General features: G+C 39.9%; 2 protein-coding genes across 2 annotated transcripts; both read right to left on the bottom strand.

Moving 5' to 3' along the window:
* Positions 1-920: 920 nt before the first annotated feature.
* Positions 921-5,498, bottom strand: LOC135479344 (monocarboxylate transporter 12-like). The gene is made up of 5 exons (XM_064759168.1): positions 5,495-5,498; positions 5,039-5,182; positions 4,322-4,465; positions 2,066-3,178; positions 921-1,096 (listed from the first exon to the last, which is right to left on the bottom strand). Exons 1-5 carry the CDS (start codon positions 5,496-5,498, stop codon positions 921-923), a joined length of 1,581 nt encoding a protein of 526 aa, XP_064615238.1.
* A 10,848-nt stretch (positions 5,499-16,346) lies between these two features.
* Positions 16,347-22,446, bottom strand: LOC135479548 (monocarboxylate transporter 12-like). The gene is made up of 5 exons (XM_064759428.1): positions 22,099-22,446; positions 21,612-21,755; positions 21,169-21,312; positions 17,875-18,873; positions 16,347-16,906 (listed from the first exon to the last, which is right to left on the bottom strand). The coding sequence occupies exons 1-5, from the start codon at positions 22,196-22,198 to the stop codon at positions 16,704-16,706; spliced, it is 1,590 nt and encodes a 529-aa protein (XP_064615498.1). The 5' UTR covers positions 22,199-22,446; the 3' UTR covers positions 16,347-16,703.
* Positions 22,447-22,806: the final 360 nt, after the last annotated feature.

The following is a 22,806-nucleotide window of genomic DNA, read 5'->3' as shown; positions in this document are numbered from 1 at the left end:
TACGACATACTATAAAAAGTTACCGTAATAAACTATCGTAATAGGGAGCTTTGCTTTATATTCATACTAAGTAAACCTAAAACGTATAACCGATCAAAAATACATTGATAAACAAAATATTCTTCAATATATATATGCATATGTTTTGCTATACATGTATGTTGTAGATGGTATATATATACTGCCAATCAAAATGCATTACTCATAATTCCTGGTCGAGTGGTTGGCCTGCCAGTGCAGCCGCTGTGAGTTCAAGTCCAGCTTACGCTGGATTCGTCTCCGGTCGTACGTGGGAAGGTTTTCCAGCAACCTGCGGATGGTCGTGGGATATGGCTGAAATATTGCCGTGGTAGGGTTGAGCCACACTCATTCACTCATTCCGTAAATAGAAATAATATTCTATCATACACATATATTCTATTTCATACATACACAAAATACACGTCTAAGTACACGTCTAAATACACGTGACACTGAAGAAGAATCTGCATAATTATGTACGAATATTAATTCACGGATTTTTATTCTGGCTTCTCATATAGATGTTTATAGTATAGACTAGCAAATTACCCCCCCCCCCCCCCCCCCCTCCTTCTTCCCGCACAATGATTGCCATCACAAAGCCTCAAAATCTCTAGACAACATCACATCCCCATGCCAACCTGACTGAAGCTTTCTGGCATATCACATGCTCTGCACCACCACCAACATGGGATAGATAAATACATGGGTGGGGTATAATTTTTAATTTACTTGATTTATTCGAATAGTGTTTCACACTGGACTTATATTTCACTTATTCGACGGTGGCCAGCGCTGTTTTGGGAGGAAATCGGAAACGCATGACCAACCGCGAGTTGTTGGCATGACCTTCCCACAAACGATAGTTCTTAATTCCCTCTATATATCATCTTCCAGATTTATCTTTGTAGTTTCTGTTTTCTCTTCACCTCGTCCTCCCTCCTCTTCCGCTCACGTCTATCCTCCAGCCGCCTCACAAACGGGTAGAAGACTAACAGCACACCAGATAGAATGCCCGTGATCCCAAGTAGAATCAGCACGGCATCAAAACCACCTGTCTGGTCTTTCAACAATCCTAAAAAAAAAAAAAAAGAATCCATGCACGCTTCTGTGACTAAGCAAGGTTGGTCAGTTTAATGTTGGAGGGAACACAGAACATTGTGCGAAAAGGTACGCCATTCCTATATGTTCCTTAATGCGGGTGCGTCACTGCCTACGTTCGCTTTACATCACTAGGCTGGTTTGACCTTTGAAGGCCGCGCGACGCGCATGGGCTTGTTGAAGCTTAGCCTCACCACTGGTACCGACGCGCGGAACTATTTAATCAATGTTCATTAATAAAATAGTTTCAGGTGTTGGTTAGAATCACGCTGAGTATATTTTTGATAGAGAGAATGAATGTGAGCAAAGTATTGCTAGAAACAAAGATTCAGAAAAAGGTTTTGTGTTCCGTGACATCACTTCCTGCCTCATCACCGTGACCCCAATGACCTCGGCGTTGTTCAAGATTTCTTTACAAAATGGGTTAGTTATGGCATTGATGTGAAGCAAATGAGAGCGGCGCATGCGCTGTATGTTCCTTGTTATGGTTCTTGGTTTTCGTGGAACCTTTTTCGGACACTGGTGTTCTTTGAAGACCTTGACCTGCAATATGACGTGTAAGTAGTGTTCGCTAGAAACTTTACAGAAGTGGGTAGTTTTCCCCGAGCTCCAGTCTCATGGAATTGGCAGGCATGATATAAGTGAAACATTCCTGAGTTATGACGTCAAGCGCCAATGGGATAAATATATAAATAAATAAAGCACCTGCAAAAGAGATATTACCATCTGTTTTAAATGATGTTAGAAAGAGTGGGGTACCTTTTCCTGTGAAATGACAAATCGGGTCTGAGTTGACTGGGTAATTGTTCTCTGGCAATGTGTTTAGCAATACCATGAATACGTTACCAGTTTGCCGAGAAGAAGGTAAGAACAACAGACTACGCAGCCTTGACCTAAATTACGTTTTGCGAGTAAAGTTCCCCATTCACAAACACTGACTTACCTAACACGGCTTGTCCGAAAGACGGACCTAATCCTGCTGAGAACAAGATTAACCCAAGCACCTTGGGTAGGAGTTCAAGTCCCAGGGATTCTATCACCACCAGAGGTAGCAAAGCCACATTGGCACCTAAGGTTGCGTTGCTAATTGCATACTGAATGGCCATTTGCCAATACGCATTAGCAGTCAGGAAAACCAAGACATTTATACCCATTGTTACTGCACAGCCCGCAACGATTTTGTAGCGCGCGCAAAGTCCGTAGTTAGCGACGATGCCGCACGTAAGGCGGCCTATCAGATCCGCAACGCCACCTATCGACAGTAGCAGGCCTGCCCGGTAATCATCTATCCCTCTATCGGCTACGATGGATGGCAAAAACAAGGCAAAGTCAAGCGCGGTGAATTGCAGTCCGAAGTAAAACACACAGAAGAATAAAACTTTGAAGTTTTTCAAAACGGAAAAGTCGATGACTTTTGGTATATTCCATCGGCAGCAACATCCACAGTATCTTGTACATTCCCTCTCCTCGTCAATGGACTCGATGGATATTATTTGGCTCATAGCAATTTCTACTTTATGGTTGATGCGTTGTAGATTGGCAAGCGACGCAGACATTATGTTATGTCCACTTGCGTACGGGAAAAATATTTTACTCGTCGTGCTTCCGCCAAAGCTTGCAATTTTATTGATCATTCCTTCTTCTCGATGAACTTTATTTTTCAGGATGTCGACAAACCTTTGTTGGCTCTCATCGCTTAGTACCGAGGACGCGTCATCAGGAGAAATACTGAGTTCTCTCCTTTCTGGATCGTACTCTCCTTTGTCTAACGAGCGGATGCTCAGCAACACATCAAGGGACGTTTCCGGTGTGATGATAACAGAGATTGGGCGAAAAAGAGCGCCAACAATGACGATTTGCAGGTACACGCCACCCAGAATCAGAAGAGCTCCCTTCACGGAGTATTCCTCAACGATGACGCCGATGAATGGAGGAATCGCCATTTGACCTAGGCTAGCCCCGGACAACGCCATACTGTTGGCCAAAGCTCTCTTCTTTTGGAAATACGCTCCAACCATAGCTAGACAGTTCCCGTACATCAGCCCGTTACCGGTGCCTGCAGCAATGATGAAATGGAAAAAAAAATATCTTAAGTTTGTCATCTAAAGGGTGATATACGCCTCAAGGCACGTTTTCCAACGCAAAGGCAATTTTGTTCCAAGCTGATAAATTGATTTCATTTGTTTATTTGATTGGTGTTTTATATCGTGCTCAAGAATATTTCACTTCACGACGGCAGCCAGCATTATGGTGGGAGGAAACCGGGAAGAGCCCTGGGGAAACACGCGACCGTCCGCTGGTTCTGATGAATTGAACACTGTCTTGTTGCTGTCCATGAGAAAGACGCTAAAGGCAGCCTGGAACAATCGACTACACATTTACGCTCGAATTAATTTAGTTGGCAAAGTTTCCTCAATTTATGAAGTATTCTGCTGCGCTAACATGCCAAACACTCGGCCACGGAGGTTCCCCTGTAATTATTTATTTATTTGATTGATGTTTTATGACGCACTTAAGAATATTTCACTTATAAGGCGGCGGCCAGTATTGTGATGGGAGCAAACCGGGGAAAATCCATGACCATCCGCAGGTTGCTGCAGACCTTTCCACGTATGCCCCCCCCCCACCCCCCACCCCCCTCCTGGAGTGATAAAAGAAGTGTTCAAGATGCCACATCACAAATGTGGCCCTACATAATCCTGCTCAAAACAAAATGGATCTTACACGATACTTTGTCAACACCGAACAAAACAACAAAGGACAATAGGGGAATTTCCACTTCGAACTCTTCTTGTTGAAAATAGAAATAGTCCTACTTAATCATGTGACTTTTAAAAATACTAGACAAGTTTTGCAGGTGTTAATTAACTGATCATCTGTCTCGCCCTTTGTCTGGAGACACAAATGACACACCTTTCCATGAGGAAGTTCACAAGAGCTCAGTTCCTCAATTTTCTCCATCGTTCGTCTGCGCTAAACAACTTGACAGGTCACGTGGTGCATTATGACTATTTTTACCTTCAACCTTAAAAGAGTTCAAAATCAAAATTCCCCTTGTTTAATTTGAAAGAGCTGCAAAATAATTATGCGTACATGACCTGATTACAGAACGAAACGACTGACCTAATTATTCATGTTTCTTTATCCTACACGTCTTCGGAGAGGCTAGAAAAGAAAGGAGACATAATATATAACTCACCCAGACCGACGCCAAACGTAACGGCAATGTACGGGACGCTGAATCCGAGGCTGGCCAGTGACATCCCTGTACAAGCGATGACACCGGCTGCCATGACAACCACGCGAGCTGTGTACAGCTCCCCGAGCATGGTGCCGAACAGACCTGTTACATAGGAATCATACGATATGCATCGACGTGTTTTTGTTACATTAATTACTCTAATTCTTGAACACTTTCGCATGTTTGCAAGGTGTTTATTTGAGCATATTCTGAAAGCATTTTTCTGTGTTGACTGATAAAATTATACTTTTTGTGAAGTCCAGAAATTGGTCAATCCAAGAAATGTAATTTTGTGTCCGCAATCAAAGTAATAATGTGCATAAATTACATTGAAAGTTGGTTTTTCAAATGCGAAAAGGTTGAGGAAATAGGGTAATTATAAAACGTGACAGTGGAATGAGTGCACATTTTGAATTCCTAAAGTAAGAATTAAAAAAAAATAAAAAACAACAACAGATATTTCACAACAGAATTCCTTATTTTTTTAAAGGAATCTAATTCAGGAAAATTTCAGGAAAATTTAGCTTACAAGAGATAATTAAAAATGACAAATTATAAAATGTGACAAGGAGTTTCCCTTTTACATCCCGGTGTCTGTCTCATCAGTATATATACATGCATTTCGATAACAGATCGAAAACATCTGTCCACTTCAGAGACTAGAATAAAACTTACTGAATATTGTGAGACAGAGCATGGACACTGTGGTCAGCATGGTAGCCTGTGACGTAGTGGCACCATAGTACTTGACCAGAGCCTCTAGGATGATCCCCTGAGATCTCGTGATCCCCGAGAACGTGAAACAGCTGAGAAATGTTCCTGAAAATCGACAAATCAGGGTTGGTTTCTAGAAATTGTAAAGAAATGAAAAAAAAACAAAAAAAAAACAAAAAAAAAAAACAAAAAAAACCCCCAAAAAAACCCAACAACAACAAACAAACAAGAAAACGGAGATGACAGAAGTAATCAGCAAACTGCTGCATGGTTAGTATACAGGAGGTTACTGAAGTTCATAAAATGTGATTCACCCATACAGGAGAGACACTTTTCCGTAAAATAAAGTACGCGCAACTTTTTGCCAGATTTAAGTATTTATCTTTTTAGATGATTTTTATTTAAGGATATACTCACCCATATTCATTTGTAGGTAACGTAATTGTTTCTTTTTTCAATAAAATAAATAGTGTGTTATTGAAAGGGTACAGTTCTTTTTAAACAGGTCAGTATGCACTAATGTTGATCTTCGCAGGAAGTTCGAATAACATTCGTGTTTGACATACATTTATCTTGCGTTTGAATATTTTGATTGTAATTATGGATCGATGAATTCACTTGCTTTTATAACTTGCAAAACTGTATTAACTAATTTCTCGAGAGGTTGACGTAAACGTTGTACATCTTTCCTGTATCGGCCAACATGACAGTCAGCATTGCTCATACACTCAAATAATCTGTAAAATTTAACTGAAAGTCTGAGTGATGCTAGAATGTATTCTGTTATTATAACAAAGTAATGTGTAAAATTCAACATACTATTCTGTTAGTCTAGTAGAATCGTTATGTTGTATCAATTGAATATTTTATCACTCAGATAAAAGACTTTCTGTTAACTTCAACAGATTATTTTTTTTGAAAGTATCAGCTTGCTCATAGTGTGAGGTATGACGTGCTGAAAGTTCAGCTTAAACTTAAGCCACAAAGTTTCCAGGATGACATGCGAAATATATATATATATATATATAGGTAGTTATTCCTCCGTTTTGTTTTGCCCATCATTCGTGGACGGCATTAAAACATTGATTATAACATAAACTCTGTGAATACCACACCGAGCATGCAGTAGGGAATCTCCGCACCGCAATCGTCTCCCGCCTCTCCCTTGTAAGACAGAAAATAAACGACAACTTATTAATGTGATGCGCGCAAGGCTCATTTGTTACTATAAGTGGTCCGCCCACTAGAAAATACAATAAATATAAAGAAATATATAATAAATAACTTGAGATAATATAATCACAATACGTCAGCATAATTATTTATTAATGTATATATTGGACTGTTTTTGTTTTAAACTATACCCAAGGATTTTTTAGTTATACGTTTACGTGGCTGGTTAATGGGTGAAGCAAGCTGTAGTGCTCCGAGTACACCTTCGACGTTTTGCAAATTACAATGGGGACGAGGCATATTGTTTAATCCCATGAGGTGGCGCAAGCGTAAAGCAGAATCTTGAGCCATGGTTATTTTAAAAATGGGTTGTAGCGTAAGGTCTTCAGTGTAAACACCGTTTTTCATGTATTTCCACCAACTCCCCGACAACAAACTCCGGCTGTGAAACTGAGAGTGCCCAATCACGATAATGTGTCTTTTTGTAGAATTGAAGAAAGCATAACACTGAAGGGTTTCGACTGATTTATTTGTTTGATTGGTGTTTTACGCTGCACTCAAGAATATTTCTTGTATATGGGCGACTTATGGGAATAGAGAATGGGCGATTTAAGGTAATAGAAAATGGGCGACTTAAGGGAATAGAAAATGGGCGACTTAAGGGAATAGAGAATGAGCGACTTAAGGGAATAGAGAATGGGCGACTTAAGGGAATAGAAAATGGGCGCCTTAAGGGAATAGAGAATGGGCGACTTAAGGGAATAGAGAATGGGCGCCTTAAGGGAATAGAGAATGGGCGCCTTAAGGGAATAGAGAATGGGCGACTTAAGGTAATAGAGAATGGACGACTTAAGGGAATAGAAAATGGGCGCCTTAAGGGAATAGAGAATGAGCGACTTAAGGGAATAGAGAATGGGCGCCTTAAGGGAATAGAGAATGGGCGACTTAAGGTAATAGAAAATGGGCGACTTAAGATAATAGAGAACAGGCGACTTAAGGGACTAGAGAATGGGCGACTTAAGGGACTAGAGAATGGGCGACAAGGGAATAGAGAATGGGCGATTTAAGGGACTAGAGAATGGGCGACTTAAGTAATAGAGAATGGGCAACTTAAGGGAATAGAGAATGTGCGATTTGAGGTAATAGAGAATGGGCGACTTAAGGGAATAGAGAATGGGCGACTTAAGATAATAGAGAATGGGCGACTTAAGATAATAGAGAATGGGCGACTTAAGGGAATAGAGAATCAGACCTGAAAAACAATTCTTAACTCAAATAAATCCATTCAAAAACCCATCTTAGCCATCGCAAGCGTCGTTTGTGGAAAACGATCGTAGGCTAAGTCTGTTGTAACTATATATTATGGTAACTTATGCAGGTCTTTGCCACGCATAGTAATGGAAGCTACAATCAAATTAGCCTACAATCGCTTCGATTAACACAGCACTGCTAATGTAGGCGAAAACGATGGCTGTAAAAAGCAAACATTCTAGTATCAGCCATGTATATGTATGACGTACCGCTGATTATTTACACATTTGTGGCATTATATATCGAGGCTAAGATTTACATTTTATGTATAGTGCCATGGTAAAGTATCATACGGACGCTTTTCAGGTGTAGAAAACAGGAGTACCCGGGGTAAACCACCGCTCTACGCCACTTTCCTGATAATTCTGCTGCGTGTAAGACACGTGAACTACCAAGAGCTGGGTTCGAACCTGTGACCATATGGGTCAAAAGCCAATCAGCTGCGGCTGGACGAACGTTTTCGACGAATGAGCCAGCGAGGGATTCTGATGGCGATTAGGGACAGATATTACTAATATAAGTAAAAATAACCTCTAGATACGTCACATACCACACACGATCATCCAAGCCCAACCACTGTCAACTTCATGTTCGGAGTTTCTCCCCTTGCCCGTTGAATTCATTCTGATCTTAGCTAAACGTTTTTTACTTAGTCATGTCAGAAATTTCTCATCCGACGGTCAATTTCTGGAGGACGACTTGATTGAATTTAAATCAAGTCAGGCGATTCCCAGTCTTTTATTACCAAACAAGGCTCAACTGGTCAAATCCAGTCGTGCCCCGCCGCACATGCGCGTTGAATATGCCTTTCTGAATGTACTGAAAAAAGCAAGAAACAAACTCAATATTGACTTAGGAAACGAGAAGAGGGAATACCGCTGGGATCGGCAGGACAATTAAAAGTAGAGCAAAATTCCTGTTACTTTACATTGCGTTATAATATTTAGCGCATCGGGTGTGCGTGTGTATATATATACCTGTTTGCTATTGTACGGATGTAGAACAGTTCTTGAAGAGAAAAGGAAACCGTCCCGCCCACCCACTGAACTCAAGTCAAACGCACGCATACAGAGTATATTATGGGAAAACACGAAAACTGTAAAGGATGAACGGTCATAACATACGTATTATTTTTATCCGGTTGTAATTTTACGACATACGTGGTACTCTACAATAATTTTCCACTGGCAGTCAGGTTCATTAGTGGAAAAAAAACCGGCGAAAGCAAATGCTCCGCACCTGGAATAATTCGCGTAGATCTTTAGTAGAAACAGCAACATGGAGATTTGAACACAATTTTGACCTCGTTTCGCGTGTCTCTTAGCGCTTGCTTATATTTCTGTATGCTACCTATACACGCCTATATCAGTTGAAAAATTCTATCCTGTTTTAATCTTTGTCCATATATACAGAGGATAATTTCATCATAATATTTTGTTTATTACGTATCATGCTTTTATTGGCGTTTTGCCACATAATATATAAATATATTTTTAAAACCATAGGAATAGATCGTGTCTCAGTACTGAAGATGTTTGTTTTTCAGTCCTTGCGTGGGATTGGCGAGATGCGAGTTCAATCCCGCATCGCAATCCAACATCGGTATCAACCACTATCAATATGGTCCACAAAACACATCTGCACTCTAAGGACTCTTTCGTCGTCATATGATTTAAGAATTGTTAAGTACTACGTTAAAACTCAAGCACTCACCCAGTCAAAAATTAATCTGTTAAAATCAAAGAATACACTAAAATAAAGTATTTATCAGATGAAAGACCATTTAACACTGTCCAGGAAAATAGTTTGATATTTTTTTTTAGAATTTTTCTCACCGACTAAAATGGAATAAATACATAGGATTCTATGGGGGTCTGTTGGTGCGCAGCAGCTCAAAAATTACTGGTCCCAAAATGGTCAGAAAACACCACGGTAAAATTCACAGTTTTAAATGTATTTTATTAGGCCAAAAAATATTCTAAAAAAATAAATCAAACTATTTTCCCAGACAACATTTAATGGTTTTTCATCTGACATGTACTTCATACTAGTCTGTTCTTTGCCTTTAAATCTAACGGAAAGTCTATTATCTGAGTGTTGCATGAATGCGCTCTATTATTGCAGTAGATTATTCTGTTGAATATAACACATATTCTATTAATTCAACATAGAGATTCTATTAGACGAAAAGGATATTATGCTGAACATGACACAATAGTGCGTTATAATAGCAGAGTATATTCTAGCATATCTCAGACAACAGACTTTCTGTTAAATAGAACAGATTAATGTTTTTAAGTGTAATTCTGCTAAAATACTTTTTCTAGATCCGGTCACAGAATTCTTAAATGACGTAAATCTTACCACAAATTCTGACTGAAGCATTTCTTAAAATTAAGAAGTCCTGTATAATGATTCAGTTTCATGTGTTAAATCAAAAGTGACGACGACTATAACAAGTCATTTTGGAATAAGTATCGTTGTGCTGTAACAAAAAATTCAGGTGTCAACTGCATGTGGATTCTTAACAACTCCAGACGTCTTACAGAAGAACTTGATGCTCATGTGCATATACCGTACAAAGACGTATCCACATGGGATTTCTCTACTCTCTATACTACGATTCCTCACAAAGATCTTATTGAAAGAATATTGTCGTTAATTGTCTCGGTATTTACTAAAACAGGTCACGGTTACATTAACGTCAGAAGCAATAAGGCTTTCTTTAGTTCTACTATTTATAAAGGTTACCACTCATGGGATGTTACATTATTAATTGAATTACTTGAATTTCTCATTAACAATATCTATGTGAAATTCGGGGTTACCATGTCTCAACATTGCACAGGTATTCCAATGGGTACCAATTGTGCGCCTCTTTTGGCAGACCTTTACCTGTTTTTCATATGAATACGACTATATGCAGAAATCACTTAATAGTAATATCTTTAAAGCTCGATCCTTTTCATTTATCAAACGGTAAATTGATGATCTACTGGCGTTAAATAACCCCCATATTGCTAAAGCGGTGAAGGAAATCGATCCGCCTTCATTGGATTTAAAGGAGACAACAGATAGTCCTGATGGTACATCTTATTTGGATCTATATCCGTACAAAGACGAATAAGGTTTCCTTTCACGCCGCCTTTACGACAAAAGGGATAATTTCTATTTTGATATTGTAAATTATCCTTATCTGGATAGCAATATACCAAAGGGTCCTGCATATGGCGTATACATATCTCGCTTTGTAGCATTTGTCATATCTTGCGTAAATTGTGATGATTTTAATCTGCGTCACAAGTTGTTAATTCAAAAACTAGTTAGTCAAGGATACCCCATCAAACGCCTTCGTTCTAAGTTTCTCAAATTTATCAAATACCGTTTAACCTGGGGCTACGGGCCGTAAAGGCAGCCACGCTCATAGAGATCTGCATGATGCCTTTATGAATAGTTGCAAAATGAAAGCGCGACGGAGAAGCCTTGTTTAATTGTTATTTGACCTGGAACTCATTCATGGCCTACTAATTTTAACTTTGATATGGAATTTATGCCTGGAATATCCACTGTCTGCCCGGCATCAATGAAAACTGATGACCGCTTCTCTCTTGTGTGTTACCGGCGTTTTTTTTTTGCTTTGTATAATTTCTCACATACCTTTGTCTTTGGGATCTAGTGGTAAACGTTGTTTTGGAAATGGATCTTGCGATTATTGACTTGGAACGCCCTTTACGGTCTACGCATGGTGTACGAATGTCGGACATGACGCTTATATTGATACCCACCCAGCACGGTTTCAGGTGGACTTTGAAAAAGCCGTCCACAATGTCCTCCGATCCAGAGGTCAAAGGCTGCTTTTTCCATTTTACTCAGTGTGTTGGGAGACAGGTGCAGAAATAAGGACTCCAAGGCATCTACCAGACAGACACAGAGCTACACAAGTTCGCACGGCGAATCAGCGTGCTACCACTCGTACCAGAGAATCTTCTTGACGAAGTCTGGATTGAGATTGCCAATCAACCAACACAGAACCAGCGACCAATCTGGCCGACAATGTCACAGAAACCCGGTGGGAATCATCATGACAACGACGGTGCAAAGATCAACAACTATTTGGAAGAACGGCATTCGAAGCTCGCCAGTAATTTGAAATCATTCACCTATGGAAAACACAGATTCTGTTTCTTTTTTGTTACATTTGTAATTTTCATAGAGCTATTAAATAAAGTTTGAGATCTCAATATGTCCGTGTACTCTTATTTTCTCTACATGTTTATCGAGACTCCTATAGAATAATCCTCTTAAGTCACCCAGGGGGTAACTTAGGCATTCGCTTTACCAATTTTGTTAAGGTGAAACACTACTAGGGCGAACCTAGAAGACACCGCTTAGGTAGGGAAGCGAGGTAACGAGATAGCGCAGCGAGGTAACGAGGCAGCCAGGTGAGTTATCTCACTTGGTTACCTCACTGCCTCGTTATCTCGCCTTGCAGTAGAACGGTCGAGGTAGCAAGACGTCCTCTATTGGCTTCCATAGACAAGAGATTCACGTTTGAAACTTTCTATATTAGTTTTTCGTTGTTTACTTACATTATATCAGCTAAAGCTGAATGTATGTTCGTTAGTGTATATCAGATGGGAGGGGTTTAATATTTTCGGGTCATTTTTTTGGTCAAAGGGAAGGGTCAACTTTCTTTGTTAACTTCGGTCGGGAAGATGCAACGAAACTGTCTTCTCATATCCATGCTCCCAATATGAATCACAACGACAATTTTACATTTCGGGTATCTGTTTACACCTCCACTTATGCTTGCCTGTTTACATTTCGGGTAAATATTTTACATTTTCCGGCCACAAGCCTTTCATATATTCGGGTATTAATAAAAATTTCTACAAATTCAGGCGATTTTACAAATCCTGACTATTATTTTACATTTGCAGATATATGTTGGATGAGCAGGGCCCCTATTTATCAAGCAACTAAAAACTAAACTATTGCAAGTCCTTAAAATGCCTAACTCAAAACTCAAATTGTGGTTAGTACATGTACATCGTTAAACGGTAAAGAATCTGTGCACAAATTTTTAACTTTCTAGCGCAAAGCATTTTATTTGTACCTATTCTTGAATTTCTGACTTACGTCTTAAGGCGTTTGACAAATACAGGCCTCTCTAAGCCCACGCCTTGAAAGAGTATATTATCCGAAGTCACAATTTGGTTCAATGGCGGTCAATTCCACACGAGTCTATTCTCCCGTTTACAGTTAGATCTCTCCGGAGAAGACTGTATATATACATTAAGTAATTTGTCCTATATAATGTGAATCCATGCAAAGGTTTCGGCAGCTTCACGCTGGGAATAGTTGATCGAGGAATAATGGCCCTGACACAGATTTTCTGCGTTGAATAAGCTCTGCGCAGTTATCCTCGGCATTTACCACTGACAAGTATTTCAGTGCGTGAGTACAACAGACAGTGTTAAATCCGGCTCTGTTCCTCGCGCTACACTTTAACTACGGAAGCCGGATAGCGTCCACTCGACATATATCTCGAACTCGGCCTTGTCAAAATTACACACACGCGCAAACACGTGCAGGCGCGACTGTTATCATACGCGCGCAAACAGTGAAAAATAGCACGCGAACATTGTTAGAACAGGTAAAAGTTATTGAATCTTTATACTAATATCACCTCAGAGTTTAACACTCGATTCTACATTATTATTTGGTTGGTGTTTTACGCCGTACTCAAGAATATTCGATTCTACTTAAAAAAGCGAAAGTTCAAAATTAAGCAATTAAAGATGCATTTCATAAAATCCGTGAACCAATACAAACAGTAACTGTAACCCGTCAGCCGTGAAGCAAACCATACAGAGAAGTAGGACTGCAGGTTGTTGAACACAGTTTCAAGTTTTCACAGTTACAAAGTACGAGTATAGTATAGTATTACGCAGGTCATCGACTGAAATCTGTCAGCACATAACTTCAGTCATGTTCCTGCAGAAATCCAAGTTGTGTGATCATGTGACGTCATGTCTGCGGTGCCCACTTAAGACGGATGACCTGATTGGTCACAGCGGTTCCTTCACTCTATTTCACTTAGGCGACGGCGGCCAGTGTTGTGGTGGAAAACCGGACAGAGCCCGGGGAAACCCTCGACCATCCGCAGGTTACTGAAGGACCTTCCCACGTACAGGAAACCAGCCATCAATGGTGAGAGGCTCCCGGATGTGCGAACGGCCACGGAGTCCCCTAGGTGGTTACCAAAGTTGTAACCAAATACAGAGTATAACGGTTAAACACGCGTACCATACAGTTACGTGTACATGCAATACAAGGTTGCCCCTAACATCTATACCCAGCTTCTCAAAATGCAACATAAGACAACTTTGCCCCTTTAAATGAGAAGCATAAATACTGCCATTTGACCGGGTGAAACACAATACAAAACACAAAATATGATAAAAAACACAACAAACAAATTAAAACACAACTGTGACGTAGCAGTATTAATTAATTTATTTATTTGTTTGATTGGTGTTTTACGCCGTGAATGTTTCACTTTTACGACAGCGGTCAGCATTATGGTGGGAGGAAACCAGGCAGAGCCCGAGGGACACCCATCCGCAGGTTGGTGCAGACCTTCCCACTTACGGCGGGAAAGGAATCCAGCATGAGCGGGACTGAGACCAGTATTAATAACAGCAGTAGTAATAATGGTAATACAGAGCCATGAAAAAAGCAGTATAAAAATAAAACATACCATATCTGCTCAGCAAAAATCCTATATTTATAACTAGAATTGATTGAAAATAAATCCTACATGTATTCAAATTAAGCAAGAGCAAGTACACGTAGCAACTGGTAACTCTCCTATCTGGCACTGAACACTTACAGGAATAGGAAAGATTCAACAGTTGTGGCCCATGACCAAGATTAGCATAGCGCCTTCTAACTGTTGTCTGAAGGGGGGGGTAACTCAGTGGCATAATTCACTGGGCTATGTAACCTTACATACAAGACTTTAATGGTCAGTTCAGATATGACTGCAACTAATTTCTTGGGAATTCCATCGGGTAAATCGGCCATGATTAACCATGATAAAAAAAATCGACACAAATCGCTAAGGTCGTAGTTAGCCGTAGCTCTGCTGTGACTGGGGAAAGTCAGTATAAGGCGCAGCTACTAGACATGACTAGTGAGATTGGTGTTACCAAATATTCAGTGAGTGACAAGTAGGTACAGGGAGCGGCTACTAGGCAGATACGGCTGGAATGAGATCAGATTTACCTCAGATCTAGATAGCGACAAGTCAGTACCCAGAGCAGCTATACTAGATCCGACTTCATTGCATGAGATTTTGGTGTTACCTCACGTACTACATCTAACTTTAGTGAGATTCGCGTTACCTCAGATCTAGTAAGACACAAGTCAGTATAAGACACAATTCAGTATAAGGAACAAGTCAGTATAAGACACAATTCAGTATAAGGAACAAGTCAGTATAAGGAACAAGTCAGTATAAGGAACAAGTCAGTATAAGGAACAAGCCTGTGTATAGAACAAGCCAGTGTAAGGAACAAGTCAGTGTAAGGAACAAGCCAGTGTAAGGAACAAGTCAGTGTAAGGAACAAGTCAGCATAAGGAACAAGTCAGTGTAAGGAACAAGTCAGTGTAAGGAACAAGTCAGTACTTACTCTGTAACCTTGATCCGTCATGATCTGACATCTTAGTTCACCTATACCACCCACAACACAAAACAGATCTTGTCTTGTCCTATATCCTTATAGGCCCATGGTAAAATTGTCAAGCATTTGAAATGGCTTTGGTAACTAAAACACGCTGATATGTAATGTAAACTTGATTCAGTGCAATGATTCGTAACGAGCATGAAATTTCGATGAACTAGATATGATGTCGACAAATAAAATACCATTTTACGACTAGATTTTTGTAGGTCAAATGTTATACAATCTCTGTTCAAAGATCATGACTAAATGCATGTGGAACGAAAAAAAAAACATGACTTATACAGCAAAATACAACAACGGATAACAGTAGATAACAAGACAACACTAAAAAAATCCCATAAAGCACAGCACTCACTAAAATTTGTGCTAAAAAAACTAAAATATTTGTCTGAATTCATTACTTCAGAATATACCACAAAGGATTATCGTTAAGCAAAAAGAAAGATAAAAACCAAGTACAGTATACAAATACAACACACACAAGCCATGGATTTCAGCCTAGCAAAGTTTCAAACGCTCAACAAAAATAATAATAATAATAATAATAATAATAATAATAAAAAAACTCACATTTTAATCTACGTGGAATATGACGATAGGTATCAAGAAGCTGTCTTAGCTTCAGTAATCGACATTACCATTTTCCCCATATAAACATGTAATAATTTTGATTCATTTCTGGCACAATGGGACTTAAGACTGGAATACATTCACATACAAGTGCACCTGACAAGCCGTGAACAGTACAAGTGTTTGCATCCCCCAAAAATCACCAAATCGCCCCAAAAGTTATTGTGGATTGTTCCACCACTGAAAACATATGCCTGTCTATCTGCTTTAATTAAAAAAGCAATATCTCCAATTAACAGTCGTTTCATGTTTGCTCTTCTGTTTATCATTCTTTCTTAAAAAACGTTTTTCAACAAAATGAATACAGCCCAGAGTTACAGTATCATTTATTGATTTATTATTATTATTTACAAGTGCCTTGGCTGAAAAAGGAGATTATAACACTCGAGGCACATTGCGCGACAAACACAGATTGCTACATGCATTTGTAAGGCAGCCAAAAGAAACCAAAATCATACTGAAATGTTCTACGTATTATATAACAAAATTACGATATCACATTACTATAAAGTATTTACACCTTGTATCATTTCATCCCACTGAAATGAATCAAAATATTATTTCACAGGTGTAACGCGGTACTCATTTATACATGTATGCCAGCTGCCAGGTTTGTGGTAGGAATAAACGACCACTCTTCGCAAACTACCGCCAGGCTTAATGCCTGTACCTTGCCGGCTGGGGTAAAATTCTAGTACATGACGTCATTGGTCTCTCGAAAGTCATTCCTAAAATACTGGCAAACCTCTTCCTATACTCACTCACGAAACAATCTGATTCGTCGATGTCGCTTCTTTGTCAGAAGGTGGATGGTTGGCCAAATCTTTATTCTTTTCGCTGATTCTTTCCTCTTCCCATTTCTTGACCAGTGGGTAGAGCAGGATTGAAAGCCCACCAATCAGATTACAGATACCACAAACCATAAGAACTGCTGTGAAGTCACCAGTGATGTCACGGATCCAGCCTGGAAGGGAAAATCAGAAGACAGTTTTATTTTTACCGAGAGGCAAGTGTGGAGCTAATACGCGATTCTGACGCTTAAAGCAGCCAGTCAGGGATTATTTTGATTGCCATCATGTTATTGAATGTTTATTTCTTGTTTTACATGTGTAAATAATGAGAGTGTTGTCTTTTTGCAGACTGGTCCCAGTGATGACAAACACAGGGTGGTGCCTCACTGGAATGCTATTCTGAAGACATCAGATCACAGTATTCTGACATTTGACCCATCACAGATTGGGGCTGAACAGGTCTCCAGTAGCGAGTGCACAGATGCGTATTTGACATGGCCTGGCTAATGGCTGATTTCATATCGCCCTCGTTCAATCTTAAAACAATCTCTCGAAGAATACGGAAGGTCAATGCCAATTCTCATAATGTCGTCCATGCTCTCGTTTTACTCTCTGTGCTTTAAGTGTTTTGTTACATTACAATCAAAATATACGTCTTGCTAATATTCAAAAACGACTGACCGTTCAGTATCAATGCAGTTGTAAAGTTAAGCCTTGCTCTATAACCTTGATCAACTTTATAAAATATCAGGTCAGGCCTAGCATAACGTATGGGATTATACCCAAAGCACACAGGGTCGCCTTATACGGTCAAGTAAGTAGCTCTTTGGACCGTAAACTCTTTGCATGCTGAAAAGAGCTAGAATTGGATAAGCCAATGCCACTGCAAACTTTGCTTATTGAAATTATTATCGAATCGTCAAGCAGTCCACCGGGTTTTATTTACGTTCCAAAACGCGACACTATGAACTCGTCGCATTGAGATGATTTATATGTACATTTACCTTCAGATGGAATTAGGACAGGCTGTAAGGTCAGAGTTCAAACTGTTCTGAGAAATATAGCCTTTTAGATGTCATGCTTAAGGTAACACGTTTATCGGAGCAGTCATTATTTCGTACATAAGAATTAAAAGACTTACCTAAAAAAACCTGCCCAACGGCTGCCCCAGAACCTTGCAGGAAGAGAACTGGCGCTAGAGCTCGAGGCAGTAAGTCCAGCCCCACGAAGTCAATAAGGACAAGCGGAACCAGCATGATGTAACCCCCTCCAAAGAAGCCGTAGGCACCGCTTTGTACGGCCATCTGCCAGAATGTCTGAGACCAAGCGAAGAGGAGAATGTTGACACCGACCAGCACACTACAGACGCTCATGATTTTGTACCGTTGGACAATGTTCAGGTCTGAGACGAATCCACACAAGATCCTGGCGACCAAGTCCGACACGCCACCGACGGACACCAGAGCCGCCTTCTGGTACTCAACGATACCGCGTGTGAAGGCAATGCTCGGCAAGAATATAATGAAGTTGAAATAGCCGAAAAACATGAAAAACATAACAAAAGAATACAGAAGACATTTTCTGTTTTTCAGCACTGAAAAGTCTAGGAATTTCGGAATGGTACAACCGGAAGTGCAGCAAGGTTTTGACAGGCCGTTTGGAGTGTCAGCGTCATTAATGGGCAATTCTAAAAGGGATGTTGACTGTAGTTTTTCGCAGTCACTATTATCAGCGCTGTTCTCCTTTTCAACTGACTTTACCTCGCCACAACAAAGATCCTCTCGATTAACGCCCTTGGCACAAGCGCTCGGCTCGATGGTTACCGTCAAATCCAACGTCCTATTTTCTCCTACTTCCCCATTGGCTAATTCAACGTCTTTGGCGTTCTTCTGGGGTCTGTATGATGACAGCGGTCTTAAAAGCGCGCCAAAGAATGTCACGTGGAAATATATTCCTCCCAACAAGAGCAATGCTCCTTTCACAGTGTAAGTGTTGATGAAGTACTGTATCAAGGGTGGCAGTGCGAACTGTCCGACACTGCTCCCAGCTAGGGTCAGACCACTTGCCAAAGACCGTCGCTTCTTGAAGTACTTTCCTACCATTACAAGAGTGTTGCCATAAAGAAATCCATTGCCAATACCTGAAAAACAAAAATTACATACGCATAGTGATAACTTAAGGATTAAGGTAAAAAAAAAACAGTGGCAAACCACTGAACTGAATAACAATTTCATACTATTAAGCTTTTTTGTCTTTTGACTGCTTTTTTTTTTTTTGTTTTGATTGTTTGGTTGATGGGTGTTAGCCTTGCTCAATAACCTTGATGCCCTTCACTAAATATCTGGTAATGCTTTGTATATCGCACTTTATGACCATTCATACAAAGTTCTACTGATTTGATTGGTTGAAATGCAAAACAATCCCGACCGAATATGACGAAACTTCGGGGATACATCAGTTTACACATACCCCTGGAGTGAACCCATCAGGCGTGGAAAGATTCCCACAGTCAAGGCGTGACGCCCAGATGGACAATGTAAACAAAAAGGGAGACAACTTTGCTTGAACAAAAATCATTTTACGCCTGCTTTGATCATGACAGATGTCTGGAAAAAAAATTTGTTTGTTCTTGTTTCGCACGCATAAAAAGCATGTGGCCAAATGGGTAAGTGTCATAGTGGAAATACGAAAACAATCTAATGAACATGCTGCGATAATCTTTGTTCCTACTGTGATGAAAAGCTGAAATCTTTTGAAGAAATCTTTCCCTCCCGTGTCCTAGGACACTTTTGCCTTGGTTTGAAGCCTGAAATCAGGATGTGACTGACCCTTTATCCTTTGAATGTCTTCGTCATTCCTACATGTAGCTAAATCACCGTTTTGAAGCCCCTGTATCACAACACAAAGCAATCAGTTTCATCCCTACTTGCTGATCACAACATCACTCTGTTGGTCGTGAACAACAGAAATTTGTCATGGACAAAGACTGATGTTGGGTCTTGAAATTTCCCTCCAGTGAGAACTATACCATCTACACTGCTATCTAAATGAACATCTTCTCTTCCGAAATCAAAATCGCCAAAATCCTATCAATCACAGAATTCTGTCGTTCCATTTTCTAGGCATGTTTCATTTGATTAGAACTAATCCTGGCCCATGACTGACCTAAATCAGTGATTAATGACTCTGATGACGTAGCCCTCGTCACTGACAGAAACATATGACAGCTCCAACGTTTAATAACTGTACAATACCATCAGTGAACAATAATATTAACAGAAAATGACATCGATTACAACCTTCTTTCGACGTCGGAAAGCTCTGAACTTCAATACCGACACGGACTGTAAAGATTTAGAGATTTTATTTTATTGCCCACCAAAAAAAAAAACAAAAAAATTGCAAAGGGAGACAACTCCGGGTAAGCAGTCGGCCTTGCATTGTTAGCGCCAGTTTTCCTCAGTTTTACATCTCAAGAATGCTCATTTTAGTGATAAATTTGTTATATGATGACCTTACGAGGGTATACTTGGCTTTGTCGGTTAATATTTTTCCCAGGCAAAGCTAAAAGAAAAATATTAATTGGCGAAGCCAATATTTCGACCTCAGTCATATACCTACCTGTTTACCCCTGGAGTGAGTGAGTGTTGGGAGGCTTAACATCATACTTCACAATTTTTCAGGCACATGATGAGTGAGTGAGTGCTTGGGGTTTAACATCCTACTCAACAATTTTTCAGTCATATGATGACAAAGGAATCCTTAGTGTGCATGTAATGCGTCTCCTTGTTGCAGGATGGATTTCCACCGCTCTTTTATCTAGTGCTGCTTCACTGAGACGCCTTACCGAAGACAAGTAAGCCGTCCCATTATACTGATATGAGTCAACCAGTCGTTGCACTATCCCCTTCATCCTGAACGTGATGCAAGGAAGTTACAAGTACCTCTTTCAAGGCCTTAGGTGTGACGCGACCCAGGAATGACCCTGGATCTACTGCTCCCGAAGTGGTCACTCTACCAACTGTGCTATCGGTGCCGATATATTTACTCTTGAAAGGTCGTCATATAACTAATATTACAGTGTCGCCCAATACGGTCTAACACTGGCACGTTAACAAACTCTCATCATGCTGAAAAGAGGTCCATGGAGATTAAAATCTGGCAGGAGATGGGAAAACTCATGAAAACTGCTAATATTTAATTGAAACATTACCTGCATTCATGTTTAGTTAGTCCAAACAAATTATGCTGAGGGAGTGACGGAAAACCCTTTGAGCAGTGAGTGAAGTGAGTAAGTGAGCAGTGGTGCAGCCAAGACTGATAAATGCACATGTAGCGGGGACAAGTGGTCAAAGCCCCTCATGGTAATTTACAATTACAATTACATTCTAGATGTAATCAGATCAGCAAGCACAACACAAGTGTTATCACTCACCAAAACATATTCCAAAAGTGCAGATAACGTAGATGATGTCAACACAGAGGCTGCTGAGCGCCATTCCCAGGCAGCCTATCACTCCTGCAAACATCACAGTCTTGCGCTGTGTAAAACGCTCACCCAGTATCATAGAGATTGGTGCTGAAATAGACACAAGGAGAATGGGTATTACACTTTATCTCCATTGTCAGTGGCTCTGGAAAAGTTGGAATATTCATGTGATTTAAAAACAGAAATAAATGTTCTGGATTTATGCAAAAGGGATAAAATTTAAAAATTGACTGGTGACTTTACATTAATGTTAACTTTTTTGTATTTATTGTTATAAATAAGACAATAACAAATAACACTTAGATTGTCTGTTATGTTATTTCTATGGGTTAGCGATATTTTTCAAAATTTTTCCAAATGCTATAATTTATTTACAAGGCCAACATTACCTGCGAAGGTGTAAAGAATTGCTGACACTGCGAATACCATGGCAACCATATACTGAGGGACACCGAAGTACACCTTGAGTTCATCAGCTATAATGCCAAAGGACTTTGCTATTCCTACCATACAGAATCCCGAAAGGCCTGAGGCTGTCAGTATGAGGGGGAGAAATACTCATTAATGTTCATTAAGGGTTTAACCAACTGTAAAGTTCCACACATTTGAGCTTTTACATGTAAATAAAGATTGTGAATGTTAAAATTACTGGAATCATTATCAGTAATACCCTGTCTGGAGTTTCATAATGTTCATGGTTTAAGACTTCCTCACAGAAGTATGTATCTAAAAAATACATATTATTAAAACCAGGAAACCGGGCTGAACATGAGGGAAACCCATGAACATCCACATGTAGCTAACACACCTTTCTAATTCCCAGAGGCAGAAAGCGTGCTTCAGGCCTGGTTCAAGAAATGCAATACATGTACTTACCTATAACAACTATCCATCCCCACCCCCCATCAATGGGTGGACCATCTCTTGCCCTCGCCATGGTTGTGCTTTCAGATAAACGGTCTCTCCTCCAAGTCATGTCATTTTCATAGAACTGTGGGCAAGATTTAATCAGCCACGTGGGGACGGGATTAAAATCATTATGACAACAATATATACCTAAATGATGAATTCACACTAACTACATCTTGGACATAACACATGGTAGGGAACATTCTCACATCCAGCACAATATATTTTGAGTTCGAAGTGGGAACATGTTACTTTTTTTTCTCTCTCTCTTTCAGACAACTCTCCCGGATGAGTCTACAAAAATAGTACACTGAATCCTTAATCCAAGTCTTCTTAGAAATAATATGATCAGAAAGAGTTTTATGGATGTTTTTTGTCAACCCACGTGACGATACAACAACAACAAAATAACGTGACTGCTATCATCAACTGAAGTAAACAGCGAACAAATGTGCTTCCGTAATAAATGGCGTTAACCACGAGGTTCCATGGTTCATGTTTTTTCTTGTAATTAACTCCTCATGTGCTTAACAACCACAATTGTACCGTAAGTCAACTGTGATTGAACAGACCACGTATAATGTAACACTTTCCCTAGAGAGGGTTATCCGAAGGGGGATAACTGTCGAGCACACAATAGTCTCTAGTGCCTGTACGTTACACGAGAGCATTGAT

Source organism: Liolophura sinensis, chromosome 12 (genome assembly GCF_032854445.1).
Source record: "Liolophura sinensis isolate JHLJ2023 chromosome 12, CUHK_Ljap_v2, whole genome shotgun sequence".
In the NCBI taxonomy this organism is placed as follows: Eukaryota; Metazoa; Mollusca; class Polyplacophora; order Chitonida; family Chitonidae; genus Liolophura; species Liolophura sinensis.
Note: the sequence above shows the minus strand (reverse complement) of the source record. Positions and strands in the feature narration are given on the sequence as shown.

Coding starts and splice junctions, on each gene's coding strand:
- LOC135479344 (XM_064759168.1), bottom strand. Junction 4,466..5,038: donor GCTCTGTCTCACAATATTCA/GTAAGTTTTATT, acceptor CCTATGTAACAG/GTCTGTTCGGCACCATGCTC. Junction 1,097..2,065: donor TTTCGGACAAGCCGTGTTAG/GTAAGTCAGTGT, acceptor TTTTTTTTTTAG/GATTGTTGAAAGACCAGACA.
- LOC135479548 (XM_064759428.1), bottom strand. CDS start 22,198: ATGACTTGGAGGAGAGACCGTTTATCTGAAAGCACAACCATGGCGAGG. Junction 21,756..22,098: donor GGGATGGATAGTTGTTATAG/GTAAGTACATGT, acceptor TCATACTGACAG/CCTCAGGCCTTTCGGGATTC. Junction 21,313..21,611: donor AATTCTTTACACCTTCGCAG/GTAATGTTGGCC, acceptor TGTCTATTTCAG/CACCAATCTCTATGATACTG.